General features: G+C 31.8%; 1 protein-coding gene across 1 annotated transcript; it reads right to left on the reverse strand.

Annotated features, from left to right (window-relative positions):
- Nucleotides 1–6,189: 6,189 nt before the first annotated feature.
- Nucleotides 6,190–25,547, reverse strand: LOC134728301 (uncharacterized). The gene is made up of 10 exons (XM_063592867.1): nt 25,390–25,547; nt 23,162–23,319; nt 21,140–21,199; nt 20,108–20,220; nt 17,313–17,480; nt 15,247–15,342; nt 13,735–13,821; nt 11,317–11,428; nt 8,572–8,615; nt 6,190–7,470 (listed from the first exon to the last, which is right to left on the reverse strand). Exons 2-10 carry the CDS (start codon nt 23,296–23,298, stop codon nt 6,944–6,946), a joined length of 1,344 nt encoding a protein of 447 aa, XP_063448937.1. The 5' UTR covers nt 23,299–23,319; nt 25,390–25,547; the 3' UTR covers nt 6,190–6,943.
- Between the last annotated feature and the right edge of the window lie 1,100 nt (nt 25,548–26,647).

Genomic DNA, 26,647 nt, shown 5'->3' on the forward strand with positions numbered 1-26,647 from the left:
TTATATTTACATGATGCGTTAAATAAAGTCACAATTAATAAAATACTCAAAATATGGGTACATCAGTCATCATCGCATAACAATTCTAAAAGGGACAATTTAACAGAACACAAAAACATCTATCTACGAACACATGGATTGACTTGAGTGTCTGACGTCATAAAATTTGTATACGTCACATAAATTTGTCGTTCAATGTGCATACAAACAGTTTTAAAATTTACATAGGCAATGTAAGCATACAGAGTTAAAAAATCAAAAGTATGTATGAACAAATTACAGTAATAGACCGAGATTTAAACTAGTCCAAAAGTTAAAGGTAGAATTTATGAGAATCCAAAAATAGTTAATTCCACTACGCGATTGAATGATTTTGACGTTTGTGGTTCAACGTATATATTAATTCATAATAGAAATATATCATAATGACATATAATAGCTAGACCAAAATAATACTGACGGAATCTTTTAAAGTACAGAGTCACGTAATAAGAACAAAAGAAATACAAAGAGTCGCATATACAAAACAAACCACCAAAAAATGAAAGCCAATACACACACATTGACGAGATGTATAAGTACCGAGCCGGCCCACGTCAAACGGATATCACATAAAACCATTCAACAGTAAAAGTAATATTAATAATAGAACAAAGACAAATGAAAGAACAGTAAAACATGTTGTTAAGATGTTAAACAACATCAGTACGCAGAATCTATACATCAAGACAATCGTGTATTATTTGAGAAGTTGATACGGAATATTTATCAACAAGGTCTTGGTACCTTCCGATGAACTTTTTTTAGAAAAAGGACGAGACGTTGTTTGACATACCCCTGGTTCATCAACTTTCTACTCAGACACTGATGACGTTTTACAAAGTCTGAGTAGGAGCTGCAAGCTCTTGAATATAGAATACGTTGGGAAATATATATCCCATATGCAGGTGAAGTTGGTATGTTGCTACTAAGGTGGGGGGAAATTTATAATTTCAAAATTAAAATCGTCTCGTTTGTCATAGATTCTGGTACTGAGATGACTGTGTATGTCAAATTCGAGATATAAGTCTAAAAATGAGGCGGAGGAAGCGTTGTCTGTTGTTTCTTTAATCTCTAGTTCTGGGGGATATATAAAGTGTCAAATTTTGGTTGACCTAGGATGAGGAGAATGAGGTGATGCTTTACTCATTTTCAGGAATAGTTCTCAAATACATGCATTTGTCAAAAATTTCATCGTCCAACTCAGCAATTACAACCAGTTATAACTCAAATTCACATCTGAACTATATATTGACGAGTGTGTTCTGCTTGACATCATGGTAAATAAGCTCAAAGTATTATAATTAAACAGTTATATACTTTGTGCAGACATAAATTATCATTGATATGGATATATTTTTGAATTAACTGATTACAAAATTTAGATTTTTTTTTAAATTGTAAGGCTTTTCTTCCTCAGGCATAGATTACCTTGGCTGTATTTAGCAAAACTTTAAAAACAAATGTTGGTCCTCAATGCTCTTCAACCAGCTCACACTTTGTTTGGTATTTTTAATTTTTTTTGGATTCGAGCGTCACTGATGAGTCTTTTGTAGAAGAATTGCGCGTCTAGCGTACATACAAAATTTAGTCCTGGTATCTATGATGAGTTTATCTACTGTTGTCTTTATTATATACTAAAGCAGTTAATACACATTCCTACCTACTTTTAGCTCATCCATGATATAACATGTGTTATGTTCAATCTAGTCAATATACACAATGTGAACACCTGGTAATAATTGTTTACTCTTCGCATTTCATACCACGATTTGTTATTTCTGACTAGCTTTTCTTCAAACTAAACATTTGTTGAATCCACCATTTTCTACATTTGAAAATGCCTGTACCAAGTCAGGAATCTGACAGTTCTTGTTTATTCGTTTTTGATGTTTTTTGTTATTCGATTTTGCCATGTGATTACGGACTTTCCGATTAGATTTTCCTTTAAGTTCAGTATTTTTGTGATTTTGCTTTTTAATTAGTTTAAACATATTTATTTATAGTGGATTGGGAAACAAGTTTTGCAACTTATATTAATCCCTTTCCACTTTGCGGGTGCGAGTTCTGCCTTGTAGCGGCATTAGCCTACTCTTTTTCGAAATCTACAAGGGTGTCTTTTACGTGCAAGAGATATGGCTATCTCTTAACACGGGTCAGCCATTTATCGTCCCCTTCCGACGGAATAATCAGGTATAATTGACAGTATAAAAAGGCAGCTAACGCAATACCACCACTAACCTACTGGACAATATTACAAAAAAGGTACTTGTTACCTCAATGACTTTAGTAGACACGAATCAGTTTTCTAACAAGCAATATTTCAATATATTTGCACATAAAAACACAACACGTTTGTCAATGAACCAGGGGGAAATTAAGCTGATTGGATCTTCGGTCGATATTGAACACAGCAGTCTCTTGTGTGATATTTCATGCATAGTCTAGTTTATATCACAATGTTTTAGTAGATAGTTATTTTAAAAGTACAATACAAATAGCAGTTTAAGGAAATGATCATACATTTTACAAATGAAGTCCCACTTTGATACGAAGAATGGTTATCTGAAAAGTATTCATTCAACACAAAACATTTATCAGCATCAGTATTAAAAAATGATTTCATATCTATCAGGCATAAACTTCCTGTTTGACGATAACTGTGATCGTCTGAACAAAGATCTATCATATTTGATATCTTGAATTTTGTTTCTTTGAAAACTAATTTTTACGTTTTCTCAAGGTCCCGTCTTCTCATTCTGCAATAGCAGATATACTGTTTCGCCTTATATACACATACATCCACAATGTAATCTGTGTGGATAGTTTGATTGTTTGTTGATCTTTAATACCACTAGAGGCACTTTTAGCTATATATTGAAAGTAGAATCTAGAGAACCCTTAACCTTATGCGAGACTGAGAATTGATGATATTGTATATATTTACTAGTATATAGCTAGTCATTGATATTGAGGTCAAATGCATCAAACACGTACGGGTTTAATTTTACAACCCACGCCTTGACAGGACAGTGCTCCATTTCTTGAAGAATGTAGGACAGAAAGGCACTGGACAAGAAATCACAATTATTTTTTTTTTATTATTTTCTTTGAATAAAATACACTTATTTCTATAAACATATTTCTGTATTTTTATTGAACTAGTGTATAAAAATCAACTTTGTACACAAAATGTATCAAACAATATCAAAGATGATTTAATAATTGTTTAAAAAAACAAAATGTCAAAGTGGCTTGGCACTTAAAATGTATTCATGGTGCCACTAAACACATCATAGATAGCAGTACCAAATTTAGCATATACGCCAGACGCGCGTTTCGTCTACAAAAAACTCATCAGTGACGCTCGAATCCAAAATAAATAAAAAAGATCAAATACAGTACGAAGTTGAAGAGCATTGAGGACCAAAATTCCTAAAAGTTTTGCCAAATACAGCTAGGGTCATCTATGCCTAAGGCAGAAAAGCCTTAGTTTTTCAAAAAAATTAAAAATATCTTTTGTACGATTAAAGTTAAAAAAATCTTTAATGGCACCTTTCCCAAACTTTGATATGAATATATGTATTAAAGAGTAAATATTTCAATATATTTCTCTTACATATTCAAACAATTGTCAACAGATAACTTGTGACTTTTTGTCCTACCAAATTTGTAAGTTTATCTCTTGTGACTTTTTGTCCATTTACCTTCTTGAATTACCAACCCATTCGGCATCCAATGCAATAAATCAATACGTACGAGATAGCTCAATTGTGTTACAGTAATGACAAACATCTACAATTATCCTGGTTAAGTTGATGAACTAGTTAGAAAAAAACCCAACATCCGTTTAAAAACAAACAACACAGTGTAACTGAACTCATTATACTTTTTGATTATTTTTTGACAACCTTTTCATCACGTCATTGGTACGTGTTTTGAACAGATATAAAATGATTAAATTTCGATTGGAAACAATTGTGCGTTTTTCTGTCGCTGGTTGTTTTCTGAAAACGTATGACAAATGCTTCTATTAAAGAAAAGACAATAAAGTGACAAATAGAATGAACAAAAGCCGCTTGTTCTACAGTATTCATAAAGTCAACTCCTTGCGAAATTTTGGTAAATTAATTCATACCCAGTTACCTTGAAATAAGGCCAAATATTACCGAACATACACAATCTCTTATTACACCTACAATTTCCAGTGGGGATAAGTAGAATGATAAACAAAACAAAAAATACTTTTATTTTAACATTGTGAACTTTTCAGTTATATGTATTAAGATTCAAGCACAACCTACATATTGAGAATGTGTTTATGTCATTAGCTACAATAATCCAAGGCTTACTAACGTCAACGCTTACCATTTCTTAAAATATGATTGATGCTTACAAGTAACCTTTTCAGAAAGGTAAAATTGAAGTTATCTTTTTCAAATTTTAAAGACGCCATCAAGATTTAGACTATGTATATATATATTATTTGTCCTAGCCACATGTTGTCGCTAATCATAATGTGTCTTATGACCGATGTGATCCTTGTCATGAGCAAAACAAAATTTACCAATAATAGCAAAGGAGTTACATGCTCCCCCACCAGATTAATTTATCGTTCAAGAGGTTCATTATTACTAGTATTTGTATTTCAAGTTGTATAATACTTATGCCAGCTTTTTTTCCAAGCATCATTTTTATAATTAACTGGACCCTATTACATAGAAATCAAACGCAGGCCAACCTTTAGCGTTTTGAGAATTTTCTTTGCAACTTATGGAAGATCATCCCTTCGTAAATTTTACTGACGCTATCAGGAGTTGGTTGACCGTTATGGAATAACCGTTTTATAAATGATATCGGATATGTTCCTTACGTCCTCACTACCATCTCGTTCCCTTTCATGAATGTGACCTACCGAATTAGACATTTACCGGATTTGTTATAAAATGAGCAACACAGGATCTGTTTACCCAGCCGGAGCACCTGAGATCACCCCTAGTTTTTTGGTGGGGTTCGTTGCTTATTCTTTAGTTTTCTATGTTGTGTCATGTGTACTGTTGTGTGTCTGATGGTCTTTTTCATTTTTAGCCATGGCGTTGTCAATTTATTTTCGATTTATGATTTATGATTGTTCCTCTGGTATCTTTCGTCCCTCTTTTAGATACGTTTGATTTATAGTTTCAAATTTAAGACAAAGTTTTATGATAATCTGTCATTTACTTGTTTTGGATAAGACTCCAGATGTTTTGGTAAGAAAATACACATAAGACGACCAGAACATAACGCATAAAAGTTCTACGTAACTGCAGACATACACTTGTATATTAAGATAATAGTCTGGCTAATCTTTCCGTCTGTAACAGTATTCTATGAATAAAATAACAGAACAGTATGAATGTAGTATTTATTGTACACATGGAATAAGACAATCTTTAAAAATCTACCTAAAAGTAAGAAAAGTAGCAAATTAAACATATCTTTGACTTTAAAATACCAATGAATGAAATGTTTGATAAAAATCGAAAGAAAAAATCCCAAAATAATATGTATGACCTACCATTTGACCTTAATAAAAGCAATTAACCACTCACTATTATCACAATAATAGTATAGCTACCATGTATATATCATTCAGAAATACTTATATACGAAATACAATATCACTGAAATATAATTAATATTGCACATGTCATGTTTATTCTAGCTTACTAAATGCAATAACTACTTCCCTATTCTATATAATCTCATTTTTATTGTTGAAACAAATGCACACGAAAACAGTTTTCCTTTAAGTTTGGATTAGGGGTTTCAATTATATTAACCCTATGCATCACTAGGGATACCTTACTGTATGTAACAATTCAAGTTGTGCAGTAGGTATCATAACTATCACAAACTCACTATTACTGAACTGACATGAACATACGGATTTTATTGGATTTTGCTGCTATAAAATGAAGAAACTGATGAATAGTATCAGTGCATATCTCGTATTCCTTATCTGTATTTTACTATACTAAGTCTTGTTTTCGTCTTTTTCAGTTATGAATGTCATTTTGGATTTACAATTGTTTTAACTTTGATGTATGTATTTCTATTTCTAAAGATATAAAACAAAAATGAAGTACCCTAGTATCTTTGGTTATTTAAAAAAAAAACATATTCGAATGCACAATATAATATACAAAATATGTTTTGTTAGTGAGAGTACATACAGTCATATTCAGACCTTAATTTATCATGATATGAGGTTATGTAACCTATACATTTATAGTTGATGAACCATTCCAATTAGCTACATACCCAAATTTAAAGAACTACTGCAGACCACCATAATGTAAACTGATGATACACATGTGCTTGACACATGGTCGGCAGTTAAAATATCTACAAGCACGGTAATTTCTGTTTATATCATGTCAAATTGACAGTTTTTGTACACACATTTCATTTATGTTCTACTGTAGTGCAAATTATGTATCAACAAATAAATCAAATGACCTATGATCACGGCTTACACAAGCAGAGTTTAAAATATTTTTTGCACATATACACAAAACGTTTGAGACAAAATACACAAAATGATTGAGACACAAATAGCTGAATTAACCTGAACAGAGCATCTAAAAAAGTTCAAACAAACTTTTTCTAGAAAATTGCAATTCAAGCTTTAGTCCAAAGCATTATCCTAAAGCTAAAACGTTAGAAATACCAATCGAATATTCAATTAATCAATTAAAAAAGTAAGTACCATGCAGTATAAAGGACACTTAATTATTACAGATCAAACAATGATGCATTACTATAAAGACTGACCTTTGGCAGCTTAGAATTCAAAGCAACGACATAATGACATAAAACAATTTCTACAATAAATATTGCACATAATCATGTGTTCTCTACATTAAATGCTCGACCTTAATTTTGACTCCCGTTTTAAAAGTTTTTCTCGTTCAGGGTTATAATGAGATTCAGTCTGATTAGCATTTTTTTCCAGCACAAAATACACCGGCACATCACTAGACCGTTCATCTTTCGCACTAGAATCATTTATGAGTTTATCTAAATCTCCATGATCCTGGGGACTTGAGTTATCGTCCCTTTGTATCGCTTTTGCTAGAGAATATGTCATATCGTAAGTTCCTTTAACCCGCAAGTCCCTGTCCCTGAACAGATTACTTTCACTTCGTGCGAATCGTAATGCAGTGTAAGGATTGAGATACCCACACTCATCTGTCTCAATGTTTTCATCTACCTCTGGTGCTTCTGGTGCTTCTGGCAGTTTATAGTATTCATTATTGACAGGTCTGTCTGGAAGGTTTGGTTTATAACAGTTCCCATTTCGTACACCTATTTCTTCTTCCTTTATTTCAGAATATACAGGTTCTGGATCGACATACTCTGTAGTTTCATCTGAGCTGGAAAATTTTACTGAAATTTAAATAAAACACATCTTATTATTCATTACAATCCATGACCTTGGAAACAGAAATAAAACAAATGATACAAAATCATGTTTTAAATCTTTGGAATATCAGACACCAAAAAACACTAGATTTGGAATAATTATGCATTTGACTCCAGTAAAGACATCGAGTAATTTTACTCTAGTTTATAAGGAAAAAAAGGTCAATATCGTTGGCAGTCATACAACAACTTTATAACGTGAATACAAGGATTTGTTAGGTAAATATCAATGGGACAGAAACTTAATAAAAAAAAAATAAGACAAGGTCAACATGGAGACTTAAAAACAGCCAGGTAGTTGTAACAGCCACTATGTTCCGCCAGTTACTTTTCCGATGAAACTTTCCAACTGGTTGTTTTATTCCGAGTGCAGTTGAAAAGTTCCGGAAAAAAGGAGCTAGTTGAAAAGTCCAGAACAATTCTGGCCGGCACAAAACAACTAGTTACATCGTTCCGGAACAAATCAGCTGGTCAATTTATTCCAGCATACCATAATAAGTATTCATTACACTCGGTATAAACCAACTAGTTGGAAAGTTATGTTTGTAATTTTGACTTGTTTGTTAGTTCCTTTATAGACTTATTTGACAATGAAAAACTTTGTAACTAGTTGATAAATTCCGTTTGACTTTTGTGGCTAGTATCTTTTTTCCCTTTTGAAAACTTTCAAAGATAATATGTAACACTTTTATTTTGCATCAATTCTCCAAATGGAACTTTGTGACTGGTTAATAAGTTCCGTTGGAACTTTTGGGCTTGTTTGTTAGTTCCGGTTTTGACGAATTTAGCAAAAAGGTACTTTCTAACTAGTTAATATGTTCCGTTGGAACTTTTCAACTAGTCAGTTTGTTCCGGTGGAACTGTTAAACTAGAGGAAGGAACAAAGTAACTAGTTGATAAGTTCCTCCGGAGCTTTTTGACTAGTTCGTTCTTTCCGTCCGGAACTTTCCAACGTCGGAACAAAAGAGCATTTACACTTGTAGATATTCTCGTTAATGTACGAATCGTGCAGTTTTATAAATCAAGACAATAACATGATTATGTGAAAATGTCTAATATTTATACTTAGTACTGATTCTTTTATTTTCTGTTTCTGCTTTCTGTGATTTCTAGAGAAAAAAAGGAAATAACGTTCACACAATAGTCGATATTTGAACATGATATATTGAAAATTTGTAGTTACGTTCATGTACTAATAATAGTAAGACTGTAAAAGAGAGGCGAAATATATTAAGTATTAAAACAGGATATTTAAACTAACAGAACAACCAAATACAAACAACAGCAAAGTCTTGGAAATCAAATACATTCTATAGATGACAAAATTGAATAGACTCTTAATCGAACTGCAAAAATCGGTCTATTGTGAACTTTCAATGAGGAATTATAGCAATTTTAGGTTGGCAATTCATATTGTATACTATAAAATCGTTGAATAACTGTAACAACATGAAAGATAAATCATATATCAGTGGCACCCATCGTATTGTTTTTTTTTCATATAAAAAAGGACAGTAGTGAGTCAATGATATATCACAGTTACATGTAACATTGCAGGTGCTTTTGTTGTGAGTCTATCAAAAGGTATCACAAGCCCAGTAGTCTGCTCTTCTGTGTTGACATGAATATTAATGATATATATGGTCATAATTATAAATTAACTGTTTTCAATGTTTGGAATTGTTGAAATACAAAGATTTTTCTACCTCAGGAATAGATAACCCTAGCTGTATAACGCAAAACTTTTAGAAATTTTCTGTCCTCAATACTCTATAACTTCGTAAATAAACGTTCTTTTATATTTGGTCTTTCTAAACTTTTTTTTTATTCGAGCGTCACTGATGAGTCTTATTTGTTACGCGTCTGACGTAAATACAAAATTTCAATTCTGGTATCAATGATGAGTTTATTCAGATATGACAGTTTTCATTGCAGGTACTGTCATTTGTCAATGAGATACAACAGTTAACATTGTGGTAAATAAACTCATCATAGATACCAGGACTAAATTTAATTTATACGCCAGACGCAAATTTATCTTGATGTAACTAATGTTTATTCCATCTTACCATATTTAGTGTTTTATTAAATATATGGCAGTGGCTATTTGGCCGGCACCGGCAAAATAGCAAATTTGCTATTTGACCGGCACTGAATAATTTATATCTCAATTGAATTAAAATGTAAGAACAATTATGAAATATCAAAATTTTACATTAAATAACTTTTGTAAATGTTACTCATATAAACACTTAAACTTTTAACTATCAAATTAAATATATTTTAAAATTTAAAATACAATTTCAACTGAGGAACAAGTTGAAGCAAGACCTGAAATTTTAATAACTGCCTCTTGTTTGCCTCAATTGTAAACATTGATTTAATCAAAAAGTATCCTCAAAAAGGTGCATGGGAAGCTTTTAAGAGCGTAAAACTATATAAAGAGAAGAAAATGAACTGTATCTACCTATGCAACATATGCACACATGGTGCAGATTCAAAGGAAGCCAGTGTTATTTGTAGTTCCTGTTTGGAGTTGCAAAACTTATTTTGTGCTAGATTAAAACAATTTCTAAAGGCAAAGAATTGGTTTTGTAACAATTGCAAATGTTAAATCATGTGTCCTTCTTAAATTCGTAGCAAACAACTATATATATTACTAAAAAATATTTTCTTTTTTATGATGTGCGTAGTTTTACATAACACTATTTATATCGCATGGCAGGAGATTTAAACCATAGATTTAACACAGATTTGGACATTAACTTTTTTTTAAATATTTTAGAGAAAAAAATATATAAACTTTTTAGAAAAATATTTTAGAAAAAAATATATTTAGTAATAGTATACACATGGGAAAAAGTATTGCAACACCTCGATGTTTTAAAACTTGAAAAAGTCAGCCTTTTATTTTGGATGGAATATGATAAAATATTTGTAAAATAATATTGAAACATAGTTTATGAATACATTGGCATTTTAACGAACAAAAAATTTGTTTGAAAAAAATGATTTATCTAACCACAGTTTTAAAAACAAAATGAAGTGTTTTTTGTACAAAAAACTGCATTTCACAACTTTTACTGTAGTCGAACTTCACAATGTCAGACATTTCAAAATTAATCTTAAGATGATTGTTCACATCATGGTTAATCGTTATACGCCAAATAATTAGTACTTTGTGCGCAGCCTCCATTCAAACGGTCAACCACCAATTCTCGTCTTATGATTCCTGGCATAAATCGACAAATTTGTTGCTAAGGTAGCAGCAACCATTTCTGATCAATGGCATTGTTTATTTCATCACGTGTTTGGACTGGGGTGTCCTTTCGCGCACATTACACCCAATAGTGTCCCATATAAGCTTGATATGGTTCAAATCCGGGCTACGACAGGGCCAAGGAAGATAAACAGAATTCCATTGGAACAATGGATCTTCCTCCACGATGCTTATTTCAAATTTTGGAGAGCTCTGCACTACATTTTTAAGTTATAAATTATTTATTTATATGAACATCTTCAGTATTTTATTTTTGATTGTACTGTATTTTTTAATGCTTGATATTGTGATAACATGATTTTAAATTATTATTAAGCTTTTTTATTCTCTACTTACATGACTAATCACATCAGTGAACAGTTTTATTCAGTGCCGGTTAAATAGCAAATTTGCTATTTAGCCGTTGCCGGTCAAATAGCAAATTTGCTATTTAGCCGGTGCCGGTCAAATAGCCACTGCCTAAATATATACAGATATATGTGTATTTAAATTAATAATAAATTAAATGCAACATCACAACATTCACTGACCTTTCTCTTAAGACAATACATGTAATTAATAAAATTGTGAGTATGGCTAAAGACAGAACAACGGCTATCAATATTGTATGACCCTTTCCTAAGCCTTTTTTAATATTACTGCCTGAAAAGAAAAACATACATTAGTTCCAATACATTTTAATTTGCTCATTGTAAGCATGTATTCGTGTATAACAGGGCATTCTCTTTGAAAATAATAAAGAGTTTTGTGGAACCCAGTGTTTATCATGCGATTGCTGATGTTTGTGTAGAGTAATGTAAGCTGTCAAAAAACAAAGACTGTGTATGAGTATAATACAGAAGAGTACTTTTTTTTTCTTCAAATGCTATTTCCTGATCTAAAAGAAACTTCGGTTCTTAGTTTATATTCTTTGAAAGTTTGACAATGTTAACACATCAAGAAAATTCTGACAAATGCAGAAAAGGTAAAAAGGTACAAGAAATGAGTGACACCTTCAAGATAACTTTTCCGAAATAAAGACATACACATTCAATCTTAGGAAATAAACATGCTCTAAGAATAACCACCTACCCTAGATACTCCACAAAAAAGAATGATGTGCAAAAACAATAAAGGCTATAATTGACAAACTATAAACAGTTCCAAAAGATGAAAAGGGAAAAGCCAAGAGATAAGAATATTCGTACATCAATGATAATACCATTATCCAAGAATTTGATACAAGCAATATAAAAAATTGTTAATGAGACAACAATCCACAAAAGACCAAAATGACACAAACATTAACAATTATAGGTCATCGTACGGCCTTCAACAATGAGCAAACCCCATACCGCATATAGTCAGCTATAAAAGGCCCCGACAAGACAATGTAAAACAATTCAAGCGAGAAAACTAACGGCCTTATTTATGTAAAAAAATGAACGAAAAACAAATATGTAACACATAAACAAACGACAACCACTGAACTACAGGCTCCTCACTAGGGACAGGCACATACATAAATAATGTGGCGGGGTTAAACATGTTAGCGGGATCTATTTTGAAAGTGCATCAAATCCAGAAAAGCTGATCACATTAATGTATCACTTGAAAAACTATTAAAAACAAAGGGAAATTGATCAGTTGACAGGAACGGGAAAGCAGAATTATCAATCAAACAATTTCAACAATTCAGATAACGATTCACAATTGACCTATCAAAAAGCAAAACAACAAAATTCATAAAAGAATATATACTTGAATTACAAATGACACCAAAAGGTTATGAAAAACATGTAAAGATGTAAATCCTTCCAAAGCGTCTGGACCAGACTGTATACCAAACAAGATTTTGAAAGAATACGTGACAAGTAGAACCAGGCCTAATAGGTGCTATCTCTCAAACACCAATATACACTTAAATACTATCCGAAGACTGGCTAAATAAAATAATTTCGTGTGTATTCAAAACGTGTGTATGACGGCGTGCACAAAGCTGAGTCCACAAACGTAACGTCTTCAAAGAGCTAAAATCATTTACGACGTCGTCATTTTCCCCCGAAAACGTAAGCGTAACAAACACACTGGACACGTAGTTTATTACATGATTTTAAAAATAAACCTTAAACATGTTTAATTTTTTTCGAACAACAAAGTACAGCAAATGCACATTCTGAAAATCTAAAAAAAAACATGCTAAGAGCGGTGTAAAGGAAATAATAAGCGACTGTGCCGTGGACCCTATTCAGAAAATAGCATTAAATGTCATTTCTTTAAACTATAACATAATCGCTGGACATTTAAAAAATTCAGATGTTCGGCCATGACTATCGAATCATTCATATTTTGCAGATTTTTTTTTAAACCTCTATTTATGCACATTTGGAATATCGAGTCATTTCGAAATATGAAAATAGCAAGTACATAATTTTTTCACCGATTCTTCCAGTTTCTGATATTAATCCTTCCAAATTACTACTTCTTACACGTAACCAACTACATTCCAAACTCATACACAATGACCAATTTTGATATTTTTTAGGTGAAGTTTGTATGAATTCATAGTCCGAATTCGGAAAAAAATATTGTATCAAAATGCGGGAATATACGTTGAATTTGTACAAATTTCAGGTCAAAAACTCTATTTTATGCTTATTTAATGTTACAAGTTACACATATTTTTGACGTTTTTTTCATGTTCGTTTCATTCTTTATAGATTTAATTTTGATAACCTTTTTAATTCTGTGGACTTTTATAGCTGGCTTTAATCATTTTATTATAAAAAAAACTTTATGTTTAAAATATATGTTTAACACGGTTGTATAAAGCTACTTTTAAAAGCGCATTTTACAGTGGCCGTCAACTTTGTGCACGCCGTCGTATGCGTTCTCTTTTTGCACCTTCAGACGAATCACATTTACAATCAGACGGCTAAATCCTATGTTTGAGTTAATAGTTTACGTACCACGTCCTGCTGATACTGCACAGTCGGGTAAATTAGAACAGTTACCATACTGTTTACATATTTCACAAGGATGAACTGTAGTTATATCTGAATTAAATATAAAAAATATTGAATTGATTTAGAAATATTCATTTTTGCTATCTTACAGTAACAAATTAACAATTAAAAAAAACTTGAATTTTTTTAAAAATGAATTGCACTTTCAAATAACTAGTAACGTCATCAAAACACACGTTATCAAAGCACAAAAATGACCTAATCAAGGTTTTTTTAAAGTTGATAATAGGGATATAAATCTAATCACGAAACAAATTTGGACATAGACAATTCATATAGGTGATATGAAGTGATCCACATGCATGTATTTTATTTAGTTCCATTGTTTTGTAAACTGTCCGATATTTAAGGGCATACACTTTCCATTGGTATCAATGACCCTTTATTTTTTTTGTTAGTGGAAACACAAGTATAAAATCAAAATCAAAAGTGATATATGAAAATCAATCTTTAGTGTCCAGTTTGGTTCAGTTCCTATGCAACATGGTGAAGATTTTTATACATTTGTGAATAACACATTAGAACACATGTACAGTTGTCCGACCCTTTCATACCTTATGCCGAAATAAAACTGAATATTCAGATATGTATGAAAAAAGTGCAATCACAAAAAAACTGAACTCAGAGGATAATCTAATCGGAAAGTCCATAATCACATGGCAAACCCTAATGACAAAATACATCAATAACGAATGGACAAAAACTGTCATATTCCTGACTTGGTACAGGTATTTTCAAAGGCAGAAAATGTTGGATGAAACCTGGTTTTATAGCGCTTAACCTCTCACTTTCTAGACAGTCTCTTCGAATTCCGTTATATTTACAATGATGCGTGGACTAAACAGACATAATCAATAAAATAATCAAAATATGGGTACAACAGTCATCATCGTGTAACAATTTTAAAAAGGAACAATTTATCAGAACACAAAATCACCTATCTTCAAACACATTCTTTGATTCGCGTGTTTGACGTCGGAAAATTCTACACGTCACATATTTTTGTCGTTCAATGTTTATACACACAATTTAAAAATTTCACCTGGGCAATGTCATTCACGGCTACAAAATCAAAAGTATGTGATAATTAATTTCAGAAATAGACCGAGACTTAAAATAGTCCAAAAGTTCTAATAAATTTACAAATAGTTCATTTCACTTCGCGATTGAATAATTTTGACGTTTGTGGTTCAACGTTTGTTATCCATTTGTTTCATGTTGTTTGAGTTTTTATTTTGACATTTGATTTGGGACTCTCGATTATGAATTCTCGGAGAAGTTCAGTATTTCTTTATTTGACTTGTTTTATATTCCAAGCAAACTTCGATCAATATCTGCTTGATATATGCATTTTTCATTTTTTCAAACTGAAGATATCTTGTAAATTGATGATTTGATTGAAAGAATAGTCAGATTAATCCTCATTGTCGACACAAAAACTGTATAAATACGTACTATATTCAATTCCATGGTCAGCTTCAGTCGCACTTATAGCTGTTGAAGGTGCAGAACTATTTTCTGTTGACTGTGGTCTTGGTGTTGTACTATTGTCTGCGGAAATGATTATATTCTATTACATCTATACAGGATGTAAATAAGTACACCATGAACTGATAGAAATTCAATGATTCCCAACTATAAAATGTATGATATTAATTTTCACTACACCCCTTTGAAAACTGTAATACGAGTATTTGAAAACAGATGAAATAATGGTTCATTAATTATCAGTTATCCTACTTCGACATGTTTATAAAATCTTCTGCATTCTTTTAAAGTTTCATTTTTTAATTTCTTGAACGACAAGTGTTTACCTGATGCAATACCATTGTGTTACAATCATTCCGCTTAATAAAATTTAAAAATATAATTAAATACAAGAAAACAAGAGTGCACATCCTGAAATGTCTCGCCTTCTTTACTAATCATTGATATTACTAGAACACACCCGTGATATCCCGGGTCCGTGATTGAATTAAAGTATATAACTATGCGTATGCCTTATTTTAGTATTGGTATTGTCATCTGATAAAGTCATGCCGATTATAAGATGCACAATTTTCTCTGCTTTCAAAATCTTTCTGTTTGAACCCGTCGACCTGGAACCTATCAATTATTGGTAATATTAATAATTTGGAAAACAAAAGGGCCTGAAATGGATTTTTTTTTACTCAACAGTATAAAATTCTAAATACACCGTGTGGTGGTGCGCCTGTCAGATGCGGAACGTCTACATAAGGTAAAAGGTAACAGGTGAATATACAATTGGTATCGGTGTCGGATTCGATCCGGAACTTCTTAATTATGGCAATATTAATTACGTGGAAAACAAAGGGGCCTGGAGTGGTGTAATTTTCAATCAGAACTATTGTACTATATTAGTTATTATATATAAAGTTGAATTCTTTGATTCATCGTTTTTACGTGATGACGGCTGACAAATTTGACCTCGTAATTTTAGTATTATAGATGTAGATAGTCCTATATATAAAGATTTATAACAACTGTCACATAAACTTAACATTTACCAAGAACACTAAACATTGACCAATGAACCATGAAAACGAGGTCAAGATCAGATGAATCATGCCCGGCAGACATGTACAGCTAACAATTCTTCCAAACAACAAATATAGTTAACATATTACCTATATTGAAGAAAAACAAACCAAAACACAAAAACTTAACACTGAACAATAAACTGTGAAATATCGGTCAAATAAAACCTGCGCCACTGACATATAGATCATAAAATATTTCTATACATCAAATATTATATATTGACCTAGTGCATACAGTATTAGAAAAAACGTAACTTTGACTACTGAACCATGAAAATGGGGTCAAGGTCAGGTAACATACAACAAATATATAAGACCTATTACATAAAGTATAAGAAAAACAGACCAAAACACAAAAACTTAACTATAGCCACTGAACCATGAAAATGAGGTTTAGGTCAGATGACACCTGTCAGTTGGACATGTACACCTTACAGTCCTTCCATACACCAAATATACTAGACCTATTGCCTATAGTATCTGAGATATGGACTTGACCAGCAAAACTTAATCTTGTTCACTGATCAATATAATGAGGTCGAGGTCAAGTGAAAACTATATGACGGCCATGAGGCCCTTGCAAGGTAAGCACATACTAAATATTGATATCCTATTACATATAATAAGAAAGAATTTAACATTACAACACATCTAAACTTTTTATCAAGTAGTCACTGAACCATGAACATGAGGTTAATGACATCGGATTTATGACTGACGGAAACTTCGTAACATGAGGCATTTATGTACAAAATATGAAGCATCCAGGTCTTCCACCTTCTAAAATATAAAGCTTTCAAGAAGTAAGCTAACGCCACCGCCGCCGCCAGATCACTATCCCTATGTCAACAGAAGTTGCAGACTCGACAAAAATAAACAGAACATTCAAGACATAGAAAGATTATAATAACAATATGTAGTCACTGGGTCAGTGAAAACGCAATGAAAAACAACATCTACCTTTGGTTGAAACCGTGGAGTTATCATCATCATCATCTCCTCCGTCATCATCTTCACATGTCCTTTCTATGCATTTCTTACATTCTCCAGTTCTCCGGTCACACTTTTTGAAGCCCGTGCAATCACATAAATTTAGACAATCTAGACCATATGTACCTTTAGGGCATTCTATAAGTATAAATAGAAGGTGTTATGATTTTCAGTGAGCAAACGTTCCATCAGTTCAAATGACATCGAAATTTAACAACTGTAGGTCCTTATTCGGCCTTCAACAATGGGCAAACCCAACACGATTGCTTCGGCGTATGAGCTCGAATGTACCTTTCTCTCCTCTTTTAAGAATATAATTTGTAAAAAATAACACGTCTCTATCTTGACAACTATGTTGTATAGTATTTCCTGTGCGAACCATGTCCTCATAACAAATAGGCATCAATTATTAGAGGACTCTTATCAAAAAAGATAATATTATCATGATACAGACGACGTGTGCTAAAAAAAACACCACAATACAATAGACACACAAAAGAACGTCGCACAGTTATAAACACCATGTGAACACGATTTATCCCTCCTTAGCATTTTATTAAAATTAATAAATTTACAAAAATATACTCTCACATCTTTCAGGAGATCTTCATCATTACTGCAAACTAGGACAAAATTGTTTCAGATTATGTGGTTTTAAGAACCAGTGTTAACCTATAAATAAAGTGTAAATTTTGCAACTAATCACAAAATCTGAAATATTAAAAAAAAACTAGGTGAGTCAAATATTTCAAACTAATATATACTAATATTATTGCTGTCGAGTATATGAATTTTGAATAAATTCACAATTGAATAAATTTTCTTACAGTTTTTGTTAATTCTGTATAATCAAGCTGATTTCAGAGAAGGTTATTCAACTGCAGATAATTTATTTGTTATTTACATGCTTATTAGTATCATAAAAATAAGAAATACAAACTATATGCCGTGCATTCGTTAATTTTCCTAAAGCCTTTGATAATGTTTTGAGAAAGAGTCTTTAGCATGAATTTCTTATAGATGAAATACTGCATGTTTATTCAATTTCATATTTTCCATCTCATCTTGTCCTGTGTGTTTGTTATATATTTTGATGAACCTCTTTTAACAATTGTACGTTAGTATATATTTGAGAAATAAATCATCTTGAAGAGATTACGGCCAATTCTCCCAGTATATTTTTAATTTGAAAAACAGTGAAATCGTTACTAAGACTACCAGTATCCAGTACAACTCCTTGTGGGTAGAAAAGAGCTTATAACACCATATGTGTATATATCTGCGGCTCTTTTCACTAAAAAAATCTTAAGATTAAAATTGATAGTTAGTTATAATGAAATGTGTATTTATGCTATTGTTTCAGAAAAAGGGAGAAGGTTTGGATCCATTTAAACGTTTAATCCCGCTGCAAATGTTTGCACCTGTCCTAAGTCAGGAATCTGATGTACAGTAGTTGTCGTTTATTTATGTAATATATACGTGTTTCTCGTTTCTCGTTTTTGATATAGATTAGACCGTTGGTTTTCCCGTTTGAATGGTTTTACACTAGTAATTTTGGGGCCCTTTAGAGCTTGTTGCTCGGTGTGAGCCAAGGCTCCGTGTTGAAGGCCGTACTTTAACCTATAATGGTTTACTTTTTAAATTGTTATTTGGATGGAGAGTTGTCTCATTGGCACTCACACCACATCTTTCTATATCTATGACTTGCATGTACTTTTACTCTAAAGATTTTTTTTGTGTGAAAAGTACGTAAAGTTATAAACCACAACAGAAGATGACAACCACTATTTGCTTTTGTGTGACCGTTACTCCGCAAAAACAGAATCGAACGCAGGCATAAACTAGCTTTGGAAACTTTGCCTCCACAAGAAGATGCACAAAAAGATAAGTTAACGTGCTATTTAGAAACATCGGAAATCTTTGTCATAAGACTGTTCAAAGATGAGACAATATTTTATATCAACATTTTTACTTTACCAAAACAACATGACGTAAAATCTATAAAATGAACATAACATTTGTATATAGTATAATTGCATTTATATAATTCATTTATTCACATAAACCACCAACATGCGATTTAAAGGAATTTGGCCAAACTTCCTATTTGTTTTCTCTCAAATGAAATAACTAAAGAATGAAATTCATAACCACAACCAAAACATATGGAAGTAAATAAGTGAAGAAAGTCTCTCAGTTAGCATGAATTCATTTTGGTGAAATAAACACCGGAAAATGACACTTACTAATGGATGAATAGGAATAAAAATAAAACGTTTTATCACAAGTTTTATATATATTTTACATAAGATAAACAAGAACGTGTCCCAAGCGGAACAGACGGATTGAGTTATATACAATAAAAATGACCAATTGAGAATAAGATACAGAAAACAAGAATGTGTCTTAAGTATAAGGGTGCCCCATCTGCACTATCATTTTCTATGTTCAGTGGACCGTGCAAATGTGATACAATCTTTTATTTAACATTAGAAAGACCATATTACAAGGAACATGTTTACTAAGTTTCAAGTTGATTGGACTTCAACTTCATCAAAAACTACATCGACCAAAAACGTTAACCTGAAGCGGAACAGACGGACGGACGCACAGAACAGAGAAAAACATAATGCCCATTAATGGGGCATTAAAACAAAATGTAAGTATGACGTTTTATATATCATATGTATTTTTTACATAAAAGGAGTCTTAAATTTTTGTTTGCAGTAATATTTCTCCGAGGTAAGTAAAATTAAAAAGCTTACTTTTACATCTCCCTCTGTTGTTTTTAAAGAAGCCTGGACAACAAATTTCCCTCGCTGTAGTTATATTAACTAATCCAGACTTAAGCACTTCAGTTTCCACCTTTCTCTCCTGACTGAAAAGACAATATATCACATGAGCGTGTATTGGCAATTCAATAATTTGAACCCTCTACGAAAAGTTTTCCAATTTGCATTCTAACCTAGCAAAAAGTTAAGAGACTTGTTGTGTACACCTGAAATGTCATGCCTGCTTGGCTGACCATAGATTTTATGCTGAAAGTCTTCAAGATAAAGGTTTAACTAAAAACATCACAGAACCTTTGATCGGATAAATGCTATACACCTTACAATTTTTTATAGACATATTTTATATAATTGACCTACCTTCTTATGATAATAGAAAAACAGGCAAAAACCAAAACAATTTAACATAGACAATGTATCGTGAAATTGAGATCAAGGTCAGATGATACCTAACAGACACATATATACACCTTTAAACCATTCAATACACCATAGTTTATTTACCAATTGCTTAAAGTACTTGAAAAACAAACCAAAACAACGTTAACACTGACTAATCAAACATACGGTCAAGGTCAGATGAAATCTTTCATATTGATCATATGTCCCCACTACAGATATACCTTGCACAAAATATCGTTAACCTATTGCTTCTTATACTAGAAAAAGAAACGAAAAAAAACCCTTGGCATTAAACAATGAACCATGAAAATGAGGTCAAGGCCAGATGATAACTGCCAGACAGATATGTAGCCATTACAGTCTTTCAATATAACACATTTAGTTGACTGATCAACTGCTTAAAGTACTTAAGAAATGGACCTAATCACGTAACAATAACTTTGAGATAAGTAAGAGGTCAGACGAACCCTGTCTGACGTACATGCAGACGTTGCAATGAACCCATATATCAAATATGTCTACATAAAATTAATGGAGCACAGTATTTTTACTTAACAATTTCGATAGTTCGGTTGTTTATTCCAAAACTTGTATGATTTTACCTACCCGTCTCCTTTTTTCAGGACTGTTGTCAGGTTTACAAATACAGCATGACTCTCCAGTTTCCTAAAATACAAGTAAATAATAAGTAGGTATTTTTAAAAAGTCAATCTAACGGCTATAATGTACCAAAACAACTATAAGTATACGTCACCATACGGCCTTCAACAATGAGTAAAAATCATATTTCATAGTCAGCTATCAAATGGCCCAAGAATGACAAATGTACAATTCGAATCAAACAATAAAAACTAACCAATATTTTTTTTCAAAAATAGAACGGGTAAGAGGGGTAAGAGAGGGAGATTGAAATCGTCTGCGTTTTAAAGAACAATGCCAAAAAATACGAAACGAATATAGTTATAAGAGGTACCATAATTATAATTTATTACGCAAGACGCGCGTTTCGTCTACATAATTAAGACTCATCAGTTACGCTCAGATCAAAATATTTATAAAGTCCAACAAGTACAAAGTTGCAGAGCATTGAGGACTCGTAAACAATCTTACTCAATAGAAGGTCATCTACCACAAGGAAAACAACAATTTGTTTCTTAAATAGACAACAGAAGACAAACAAAAATGGAAAGTTTAGATTTAAAACATATGTAATAACTCTTGTAAAATTTTCCTAGTCCTATACCAGACGGACAATATGTGGAATAAAACGCCAAAAAAATAAACACATTGGACAATACATGTAAGATGTCTCGTGGTAAAAAGGTTACGTCAAAACGAGATCAAGGTAAAATAAAACCAGCCAAGACTGACATGCTCATCGTAAATATTAACATAACATTAAATTAAATACAATTGACCTATTGCATACATTATTAGGAGAGAACAGATCAAAACACAGCAACTAAACTTTAACCACTGAACGAACCATGAAACTAAGGTCTGAAACATTACTCCCAGCCGGTTGGAAGGAGACATGTTGTGACTATATTTGTCAGTATTGCTCAGTCACCATTCAGGAGAGTTAAAATTATGAAACAGAATGTTAAATCAGTCGGAAAAATCCGCAATTTAATTAGTTAAATATAAAAAAGAAGATTTGGTATGATTTTCACTCTTAAAATGAAACGAAATGACACAGAAATAAACAACTTTAGGTCACCGTACGGCCTTCAACAATGAGCAAAGTCCATGACGCATTTCCAGCTATTAAAGGAACCGAAATGGCAAATGTAAAACAATTCAAACGAAAGAACAAACGGCATAATTTAAAAAAAAAAAAAATATTAACACCGTATGTTATTTTTTTTCTCTTTTGTATTGAATTTATATAAAGATTCATTTTGTTACATCTTGTGATCAATTTTATTTGGCAATCGCCAATGGCAGTCAGCAGGGTTAAAGCCATCAGTTGTTCGACCTGTTAGTCAAATGCGTTTTCGGTTTAAATATTCTTTTCCCCTTTTTTTGTCTTTTGGAAAATGTTGTTTGTGCTGGTTTTAGACCCTTCTACAACGAAATTTGTTTTCCATGCACACGTATAAAAATTGCGGTTTTCATCCTACGCAATCATAGGTTTGAAAGTAGTTTTCAATTTAGACTCGTTTATATATATATACGTATGTATATATTTATAGTAAGACTTACTCTTCCTAAAGAAATCCTTGCTATAGTCATATTGATTATGATTTAAGTCCGTTTTACCGTACATGTATTACGATATGAATAACTGTAGACATATAGGGCATATGGGTAATAATTTCTGTGTAGCATTTTCAAGATGATCCAATCTGTTCCAACTGATTATAATTCTTTAAATCTAATTAGATTTAAAGAATATTATATTCAGTGTATTTATACACCAAACATCCTTATTGTTTGCAAGTCGATAACTTAAACGTTTGTACATGCACATGTATATATTGTATGTTTAAACTCTTGTTATGAATTTTAAACTGAAAAGTTGCCTATTAAACCAAACCTTGGACTGCACGAAAACAAAGAAATACAAGCAGCTATTTTTACAACTAATTATCAATAAAAAAATACGAATCCTTAAAGCCATATTACCATGTTATATTCCGACATAAACGTTTATTCTCTGTGTACAATATTCCTGTTCCTTGGGTATCTGTTGATACACCACCAAAAGTGGCAATGCACAGTATCAGGATAAAAGTACAAAATATGTTTGTAGTATGAAGCATCACATGTAGAAGTCCTTGAATCTAAAAACAAAAACATCCACTTTTAGATTGTAATGATTTGCATATATTCCTGTGCGTTTTATAGATCTATATAAAATGATTTATATGTAGGAAACCATGTGGCAAATACCGAAAATGTCATTCATGACAATGTGTGATTGTAAGGCAGTTAACTCCTATAATTCAATATTATCACTGACACGTGTAATAATTAGCAAAATTATTTAATTACAAAAGCTCCTTGGTTTAAGACACTGATCAATGTATTGACACAACATACTCGAAATGGTGAATGTTTTTATACATCCAATTCTACATATATGTATGGGCTATATGGTGCCAAATGTATCCCTACTCATTACGTTGCATTTATTTTGACGATAGTTGTTCTCATTTGTTAATATTTATAGATTGTGTTATTTGGCAAAATTTGTTTTTTTAACACATTTGTATTATTTACATATAGCAACACATTTCACGCAAAACATAAGAATCATGTAAGAACGAAAAGTTAGCTTGCATTATTATACCTCAGTTCGTATATTTTCTGTGTAAATCTAAATAAATTTATTTTAAAATATGTCAGACAGAGTTAATACATTTCCTTTTGAACGAAGCTATTTATGGTTAATATTTTAAAAACCTTTTAACTTGGTATGTTTTTTTCCTGGAATTAAACACTTGCATGTGGAAGACAATTACCGATAAATCCTTAATAAATTAAAAAGTGTACAGAAGCAAATATTTTCCCGTACTTTCTGTAAAATAAAATACATATTTACGGGCTAGTTGGACAATAGCATTGCGAAATTTATTGTCCCCTCCAAACCCAATATTTCTCTCCTCTTCGAGTCGGAGTATATGTGATGTGTCGTGGGCCAATACACTTGCTTTAGAACTAAGCAAGTAAAGAAGTGTATACTATTGTCCTCTAGAAATTCGTTATGATTTGTGGGGGACATTATGTTGATTTTCATTAATATAAAGTATGTACTTCAAGTTGAAAAGTAACACTATGTAACTAGCTACTAGTATTATTTTGACTAGTGGTGTTTTAAAATTTTCTCGATATTAACCCATTTCAAATCTCTAAAGGTTGGAAGAAGAAGAAACAGTTCTAACCTTAACTGAAAATACATGAATACATTGTAGAAACTGATTTCAACGGAAAGTGCCGTTACATTATTTTTTATTGTCTCTAACTTATTTCAATGATGCAAAGTTTGGACTTTGGTTTGGGGCTTGGAATTTCTTTTTTTTTAGAAGAAAAACAATTATTTTCACAGATTTCGAGTATTATGATCCAAAGCATTATATTCATCTTCTCCCACAATGCCAATAGTAAACGTTTTAAAATATACACGCAGGCATTACTATGATGTTTACGGACTTCTTTCGGGTAAAATAGGCATTCCGAATTCTCTTTGATTGTTTACCTTAAGGTCTGATCTACGATTAACAAAATACTATCAGTTTACGGAATTTAATCGTCTTAAATATGATAATGCAATGTATTGTGTAATTTATCGATTAGTGCGTAGGTGGTATGAAAGTTGTACATACGTGGGAATATCTACAAAGATTGACATTTCCCCTTCGTCGTGTTTTTAACAGTAACAAGCCAGTTTTAGTTTTTTCGACAATTAAAAAAGTATAAATATTATAAAACTGTTTTTTACAATTGTTTTTTTAGCACTTTTGGTTGGCAATACAATATCATATTAATTTATTTGCGTCTCAACATTTACATTACAATCAAATAGTAAAAAAAAACCAACAACATTATAAATATTGAAATGTTCAACTGCATGATTGTGGTAAAGGCGGTTCGTGTAAAATTATAAACGAAAGAAAGAATCATTTGTTTTAGTGACCTCTTTTAATCTTTCGAAAAAGAATGAGTAATTTATGTGTAATTATGATATCATTTACACACCTTGAAATAATAATACAGGTAAAATAGTAAATGCCTCAATAGGTAAATGATTGAAAACCAATGAAACATAGACCACCACATAAAATAATATGATCTGTAACAACTTATTAATACAAACGAAATGTTCATGATGTTAAATTCAACTTTCATCTTACCCTTTGAAATAATAAATTCCTCGTTTCACAATGTAAACATTTGATAGTTCGCCATGTAAGGAAGTTAATATTTTCTAAATATAGATTAAAATTTAAAACGCTCGAGTGCTTTTAATAATTTCAAAAGTCAAGTGTGAAAAGTACTCGGCTTTACCGATAGGGTACGTATTGCTGTGTAGTACCGACATATGAATCATTGATCCTGTCGATTGTTTTTTCCTGTTTAATGTCAATAACGGAAATATAAAATGAGGAAGTTAAACATGTTAAAGAGTGAAACGTGTTAAATTGAATTGTACAATTACAAAATTCTCATAAATTAACTTTTATTTGGAAAAATGAAAATGATCAATGACGTCAAAGTTAGATGTCCTTGAATTTTTATACTCTTTCATTATTTATTTTTTTGTGTGTGTGTGTGGGGGGAGGGGGGGGTCTTTTGTCGGTATTTAGATCGCTTTATATGTGGTCTATTCTATATAATATTGAATTGGAATGCATATTTTCCACGACGTTTAATATACACATACTGTACATATAAAAAAGAAGATGTGGTATGATTGCCAATGGGACAACTCTCCTGACTTGGGACAGTCACACACATACATAATGTGGCAGGGTTAACTCGTGGAAGGGGAGTTCCAACCCTCCCATAACCTGGGACAGTGGTATAATAGTACAACATAAGAACTAATTATAAAAATAGCTGAAAAAGGCTTACAGCTCATCAAATGGACAAAAATACAAGTGGACGTGGACGTGGACTTGTACACCCCAACAACAACAGCAAAAAGACACTAAGAACAGATCTAAGAGTACTCGTATATCATGTATTCATGTATATATACATATAATGCAATGTATCGCCTTCCCCCTTTTTTAAAGCATCGTTACCTCCGTCCGACTTCACTGATAATAGTTTTTGTCGTTATTACTCGTCTAAATTTGATAACAAAAAATAATTACCTTCACTATTGTTAAAGATCAGGACCTCATTCTACCAAATACTCCCAGTGTAAGTATTATAAATTGTTATTACTAGTATATCAAATTGAATCCAATTATTATAATCCCCATTCAATGCACTAAGGTGGTCATTGACAAAGTTACATACGATTAATCCATTAATTTCACACATAAACACTTTATTAAAGTGTCCAAATATAAAAGCCTACGTAGATATAACTATTATAATTGTGAACATTATGATGACAGATAGAAATCAAAGTACTGAAGTACTGAACATCGGATGACCACA

Source organism: Mytilus trossulus, chromosome 8, assembly GCF_036588685.1.
Source record: "Mytilus trossulus isolate FHL-02 chromosome 8, PNRI_Mtr1.1.1.hap1, whole genome shotgun sequence".
In the NCBI taxonomy this organism is placed as follows: domain Eukaryota; kingdom Metazoa; phylum Mollusca; class Bivalvia; order Mytilida; family Mytilidae; genus Mytilus; species Mytilus trossulus.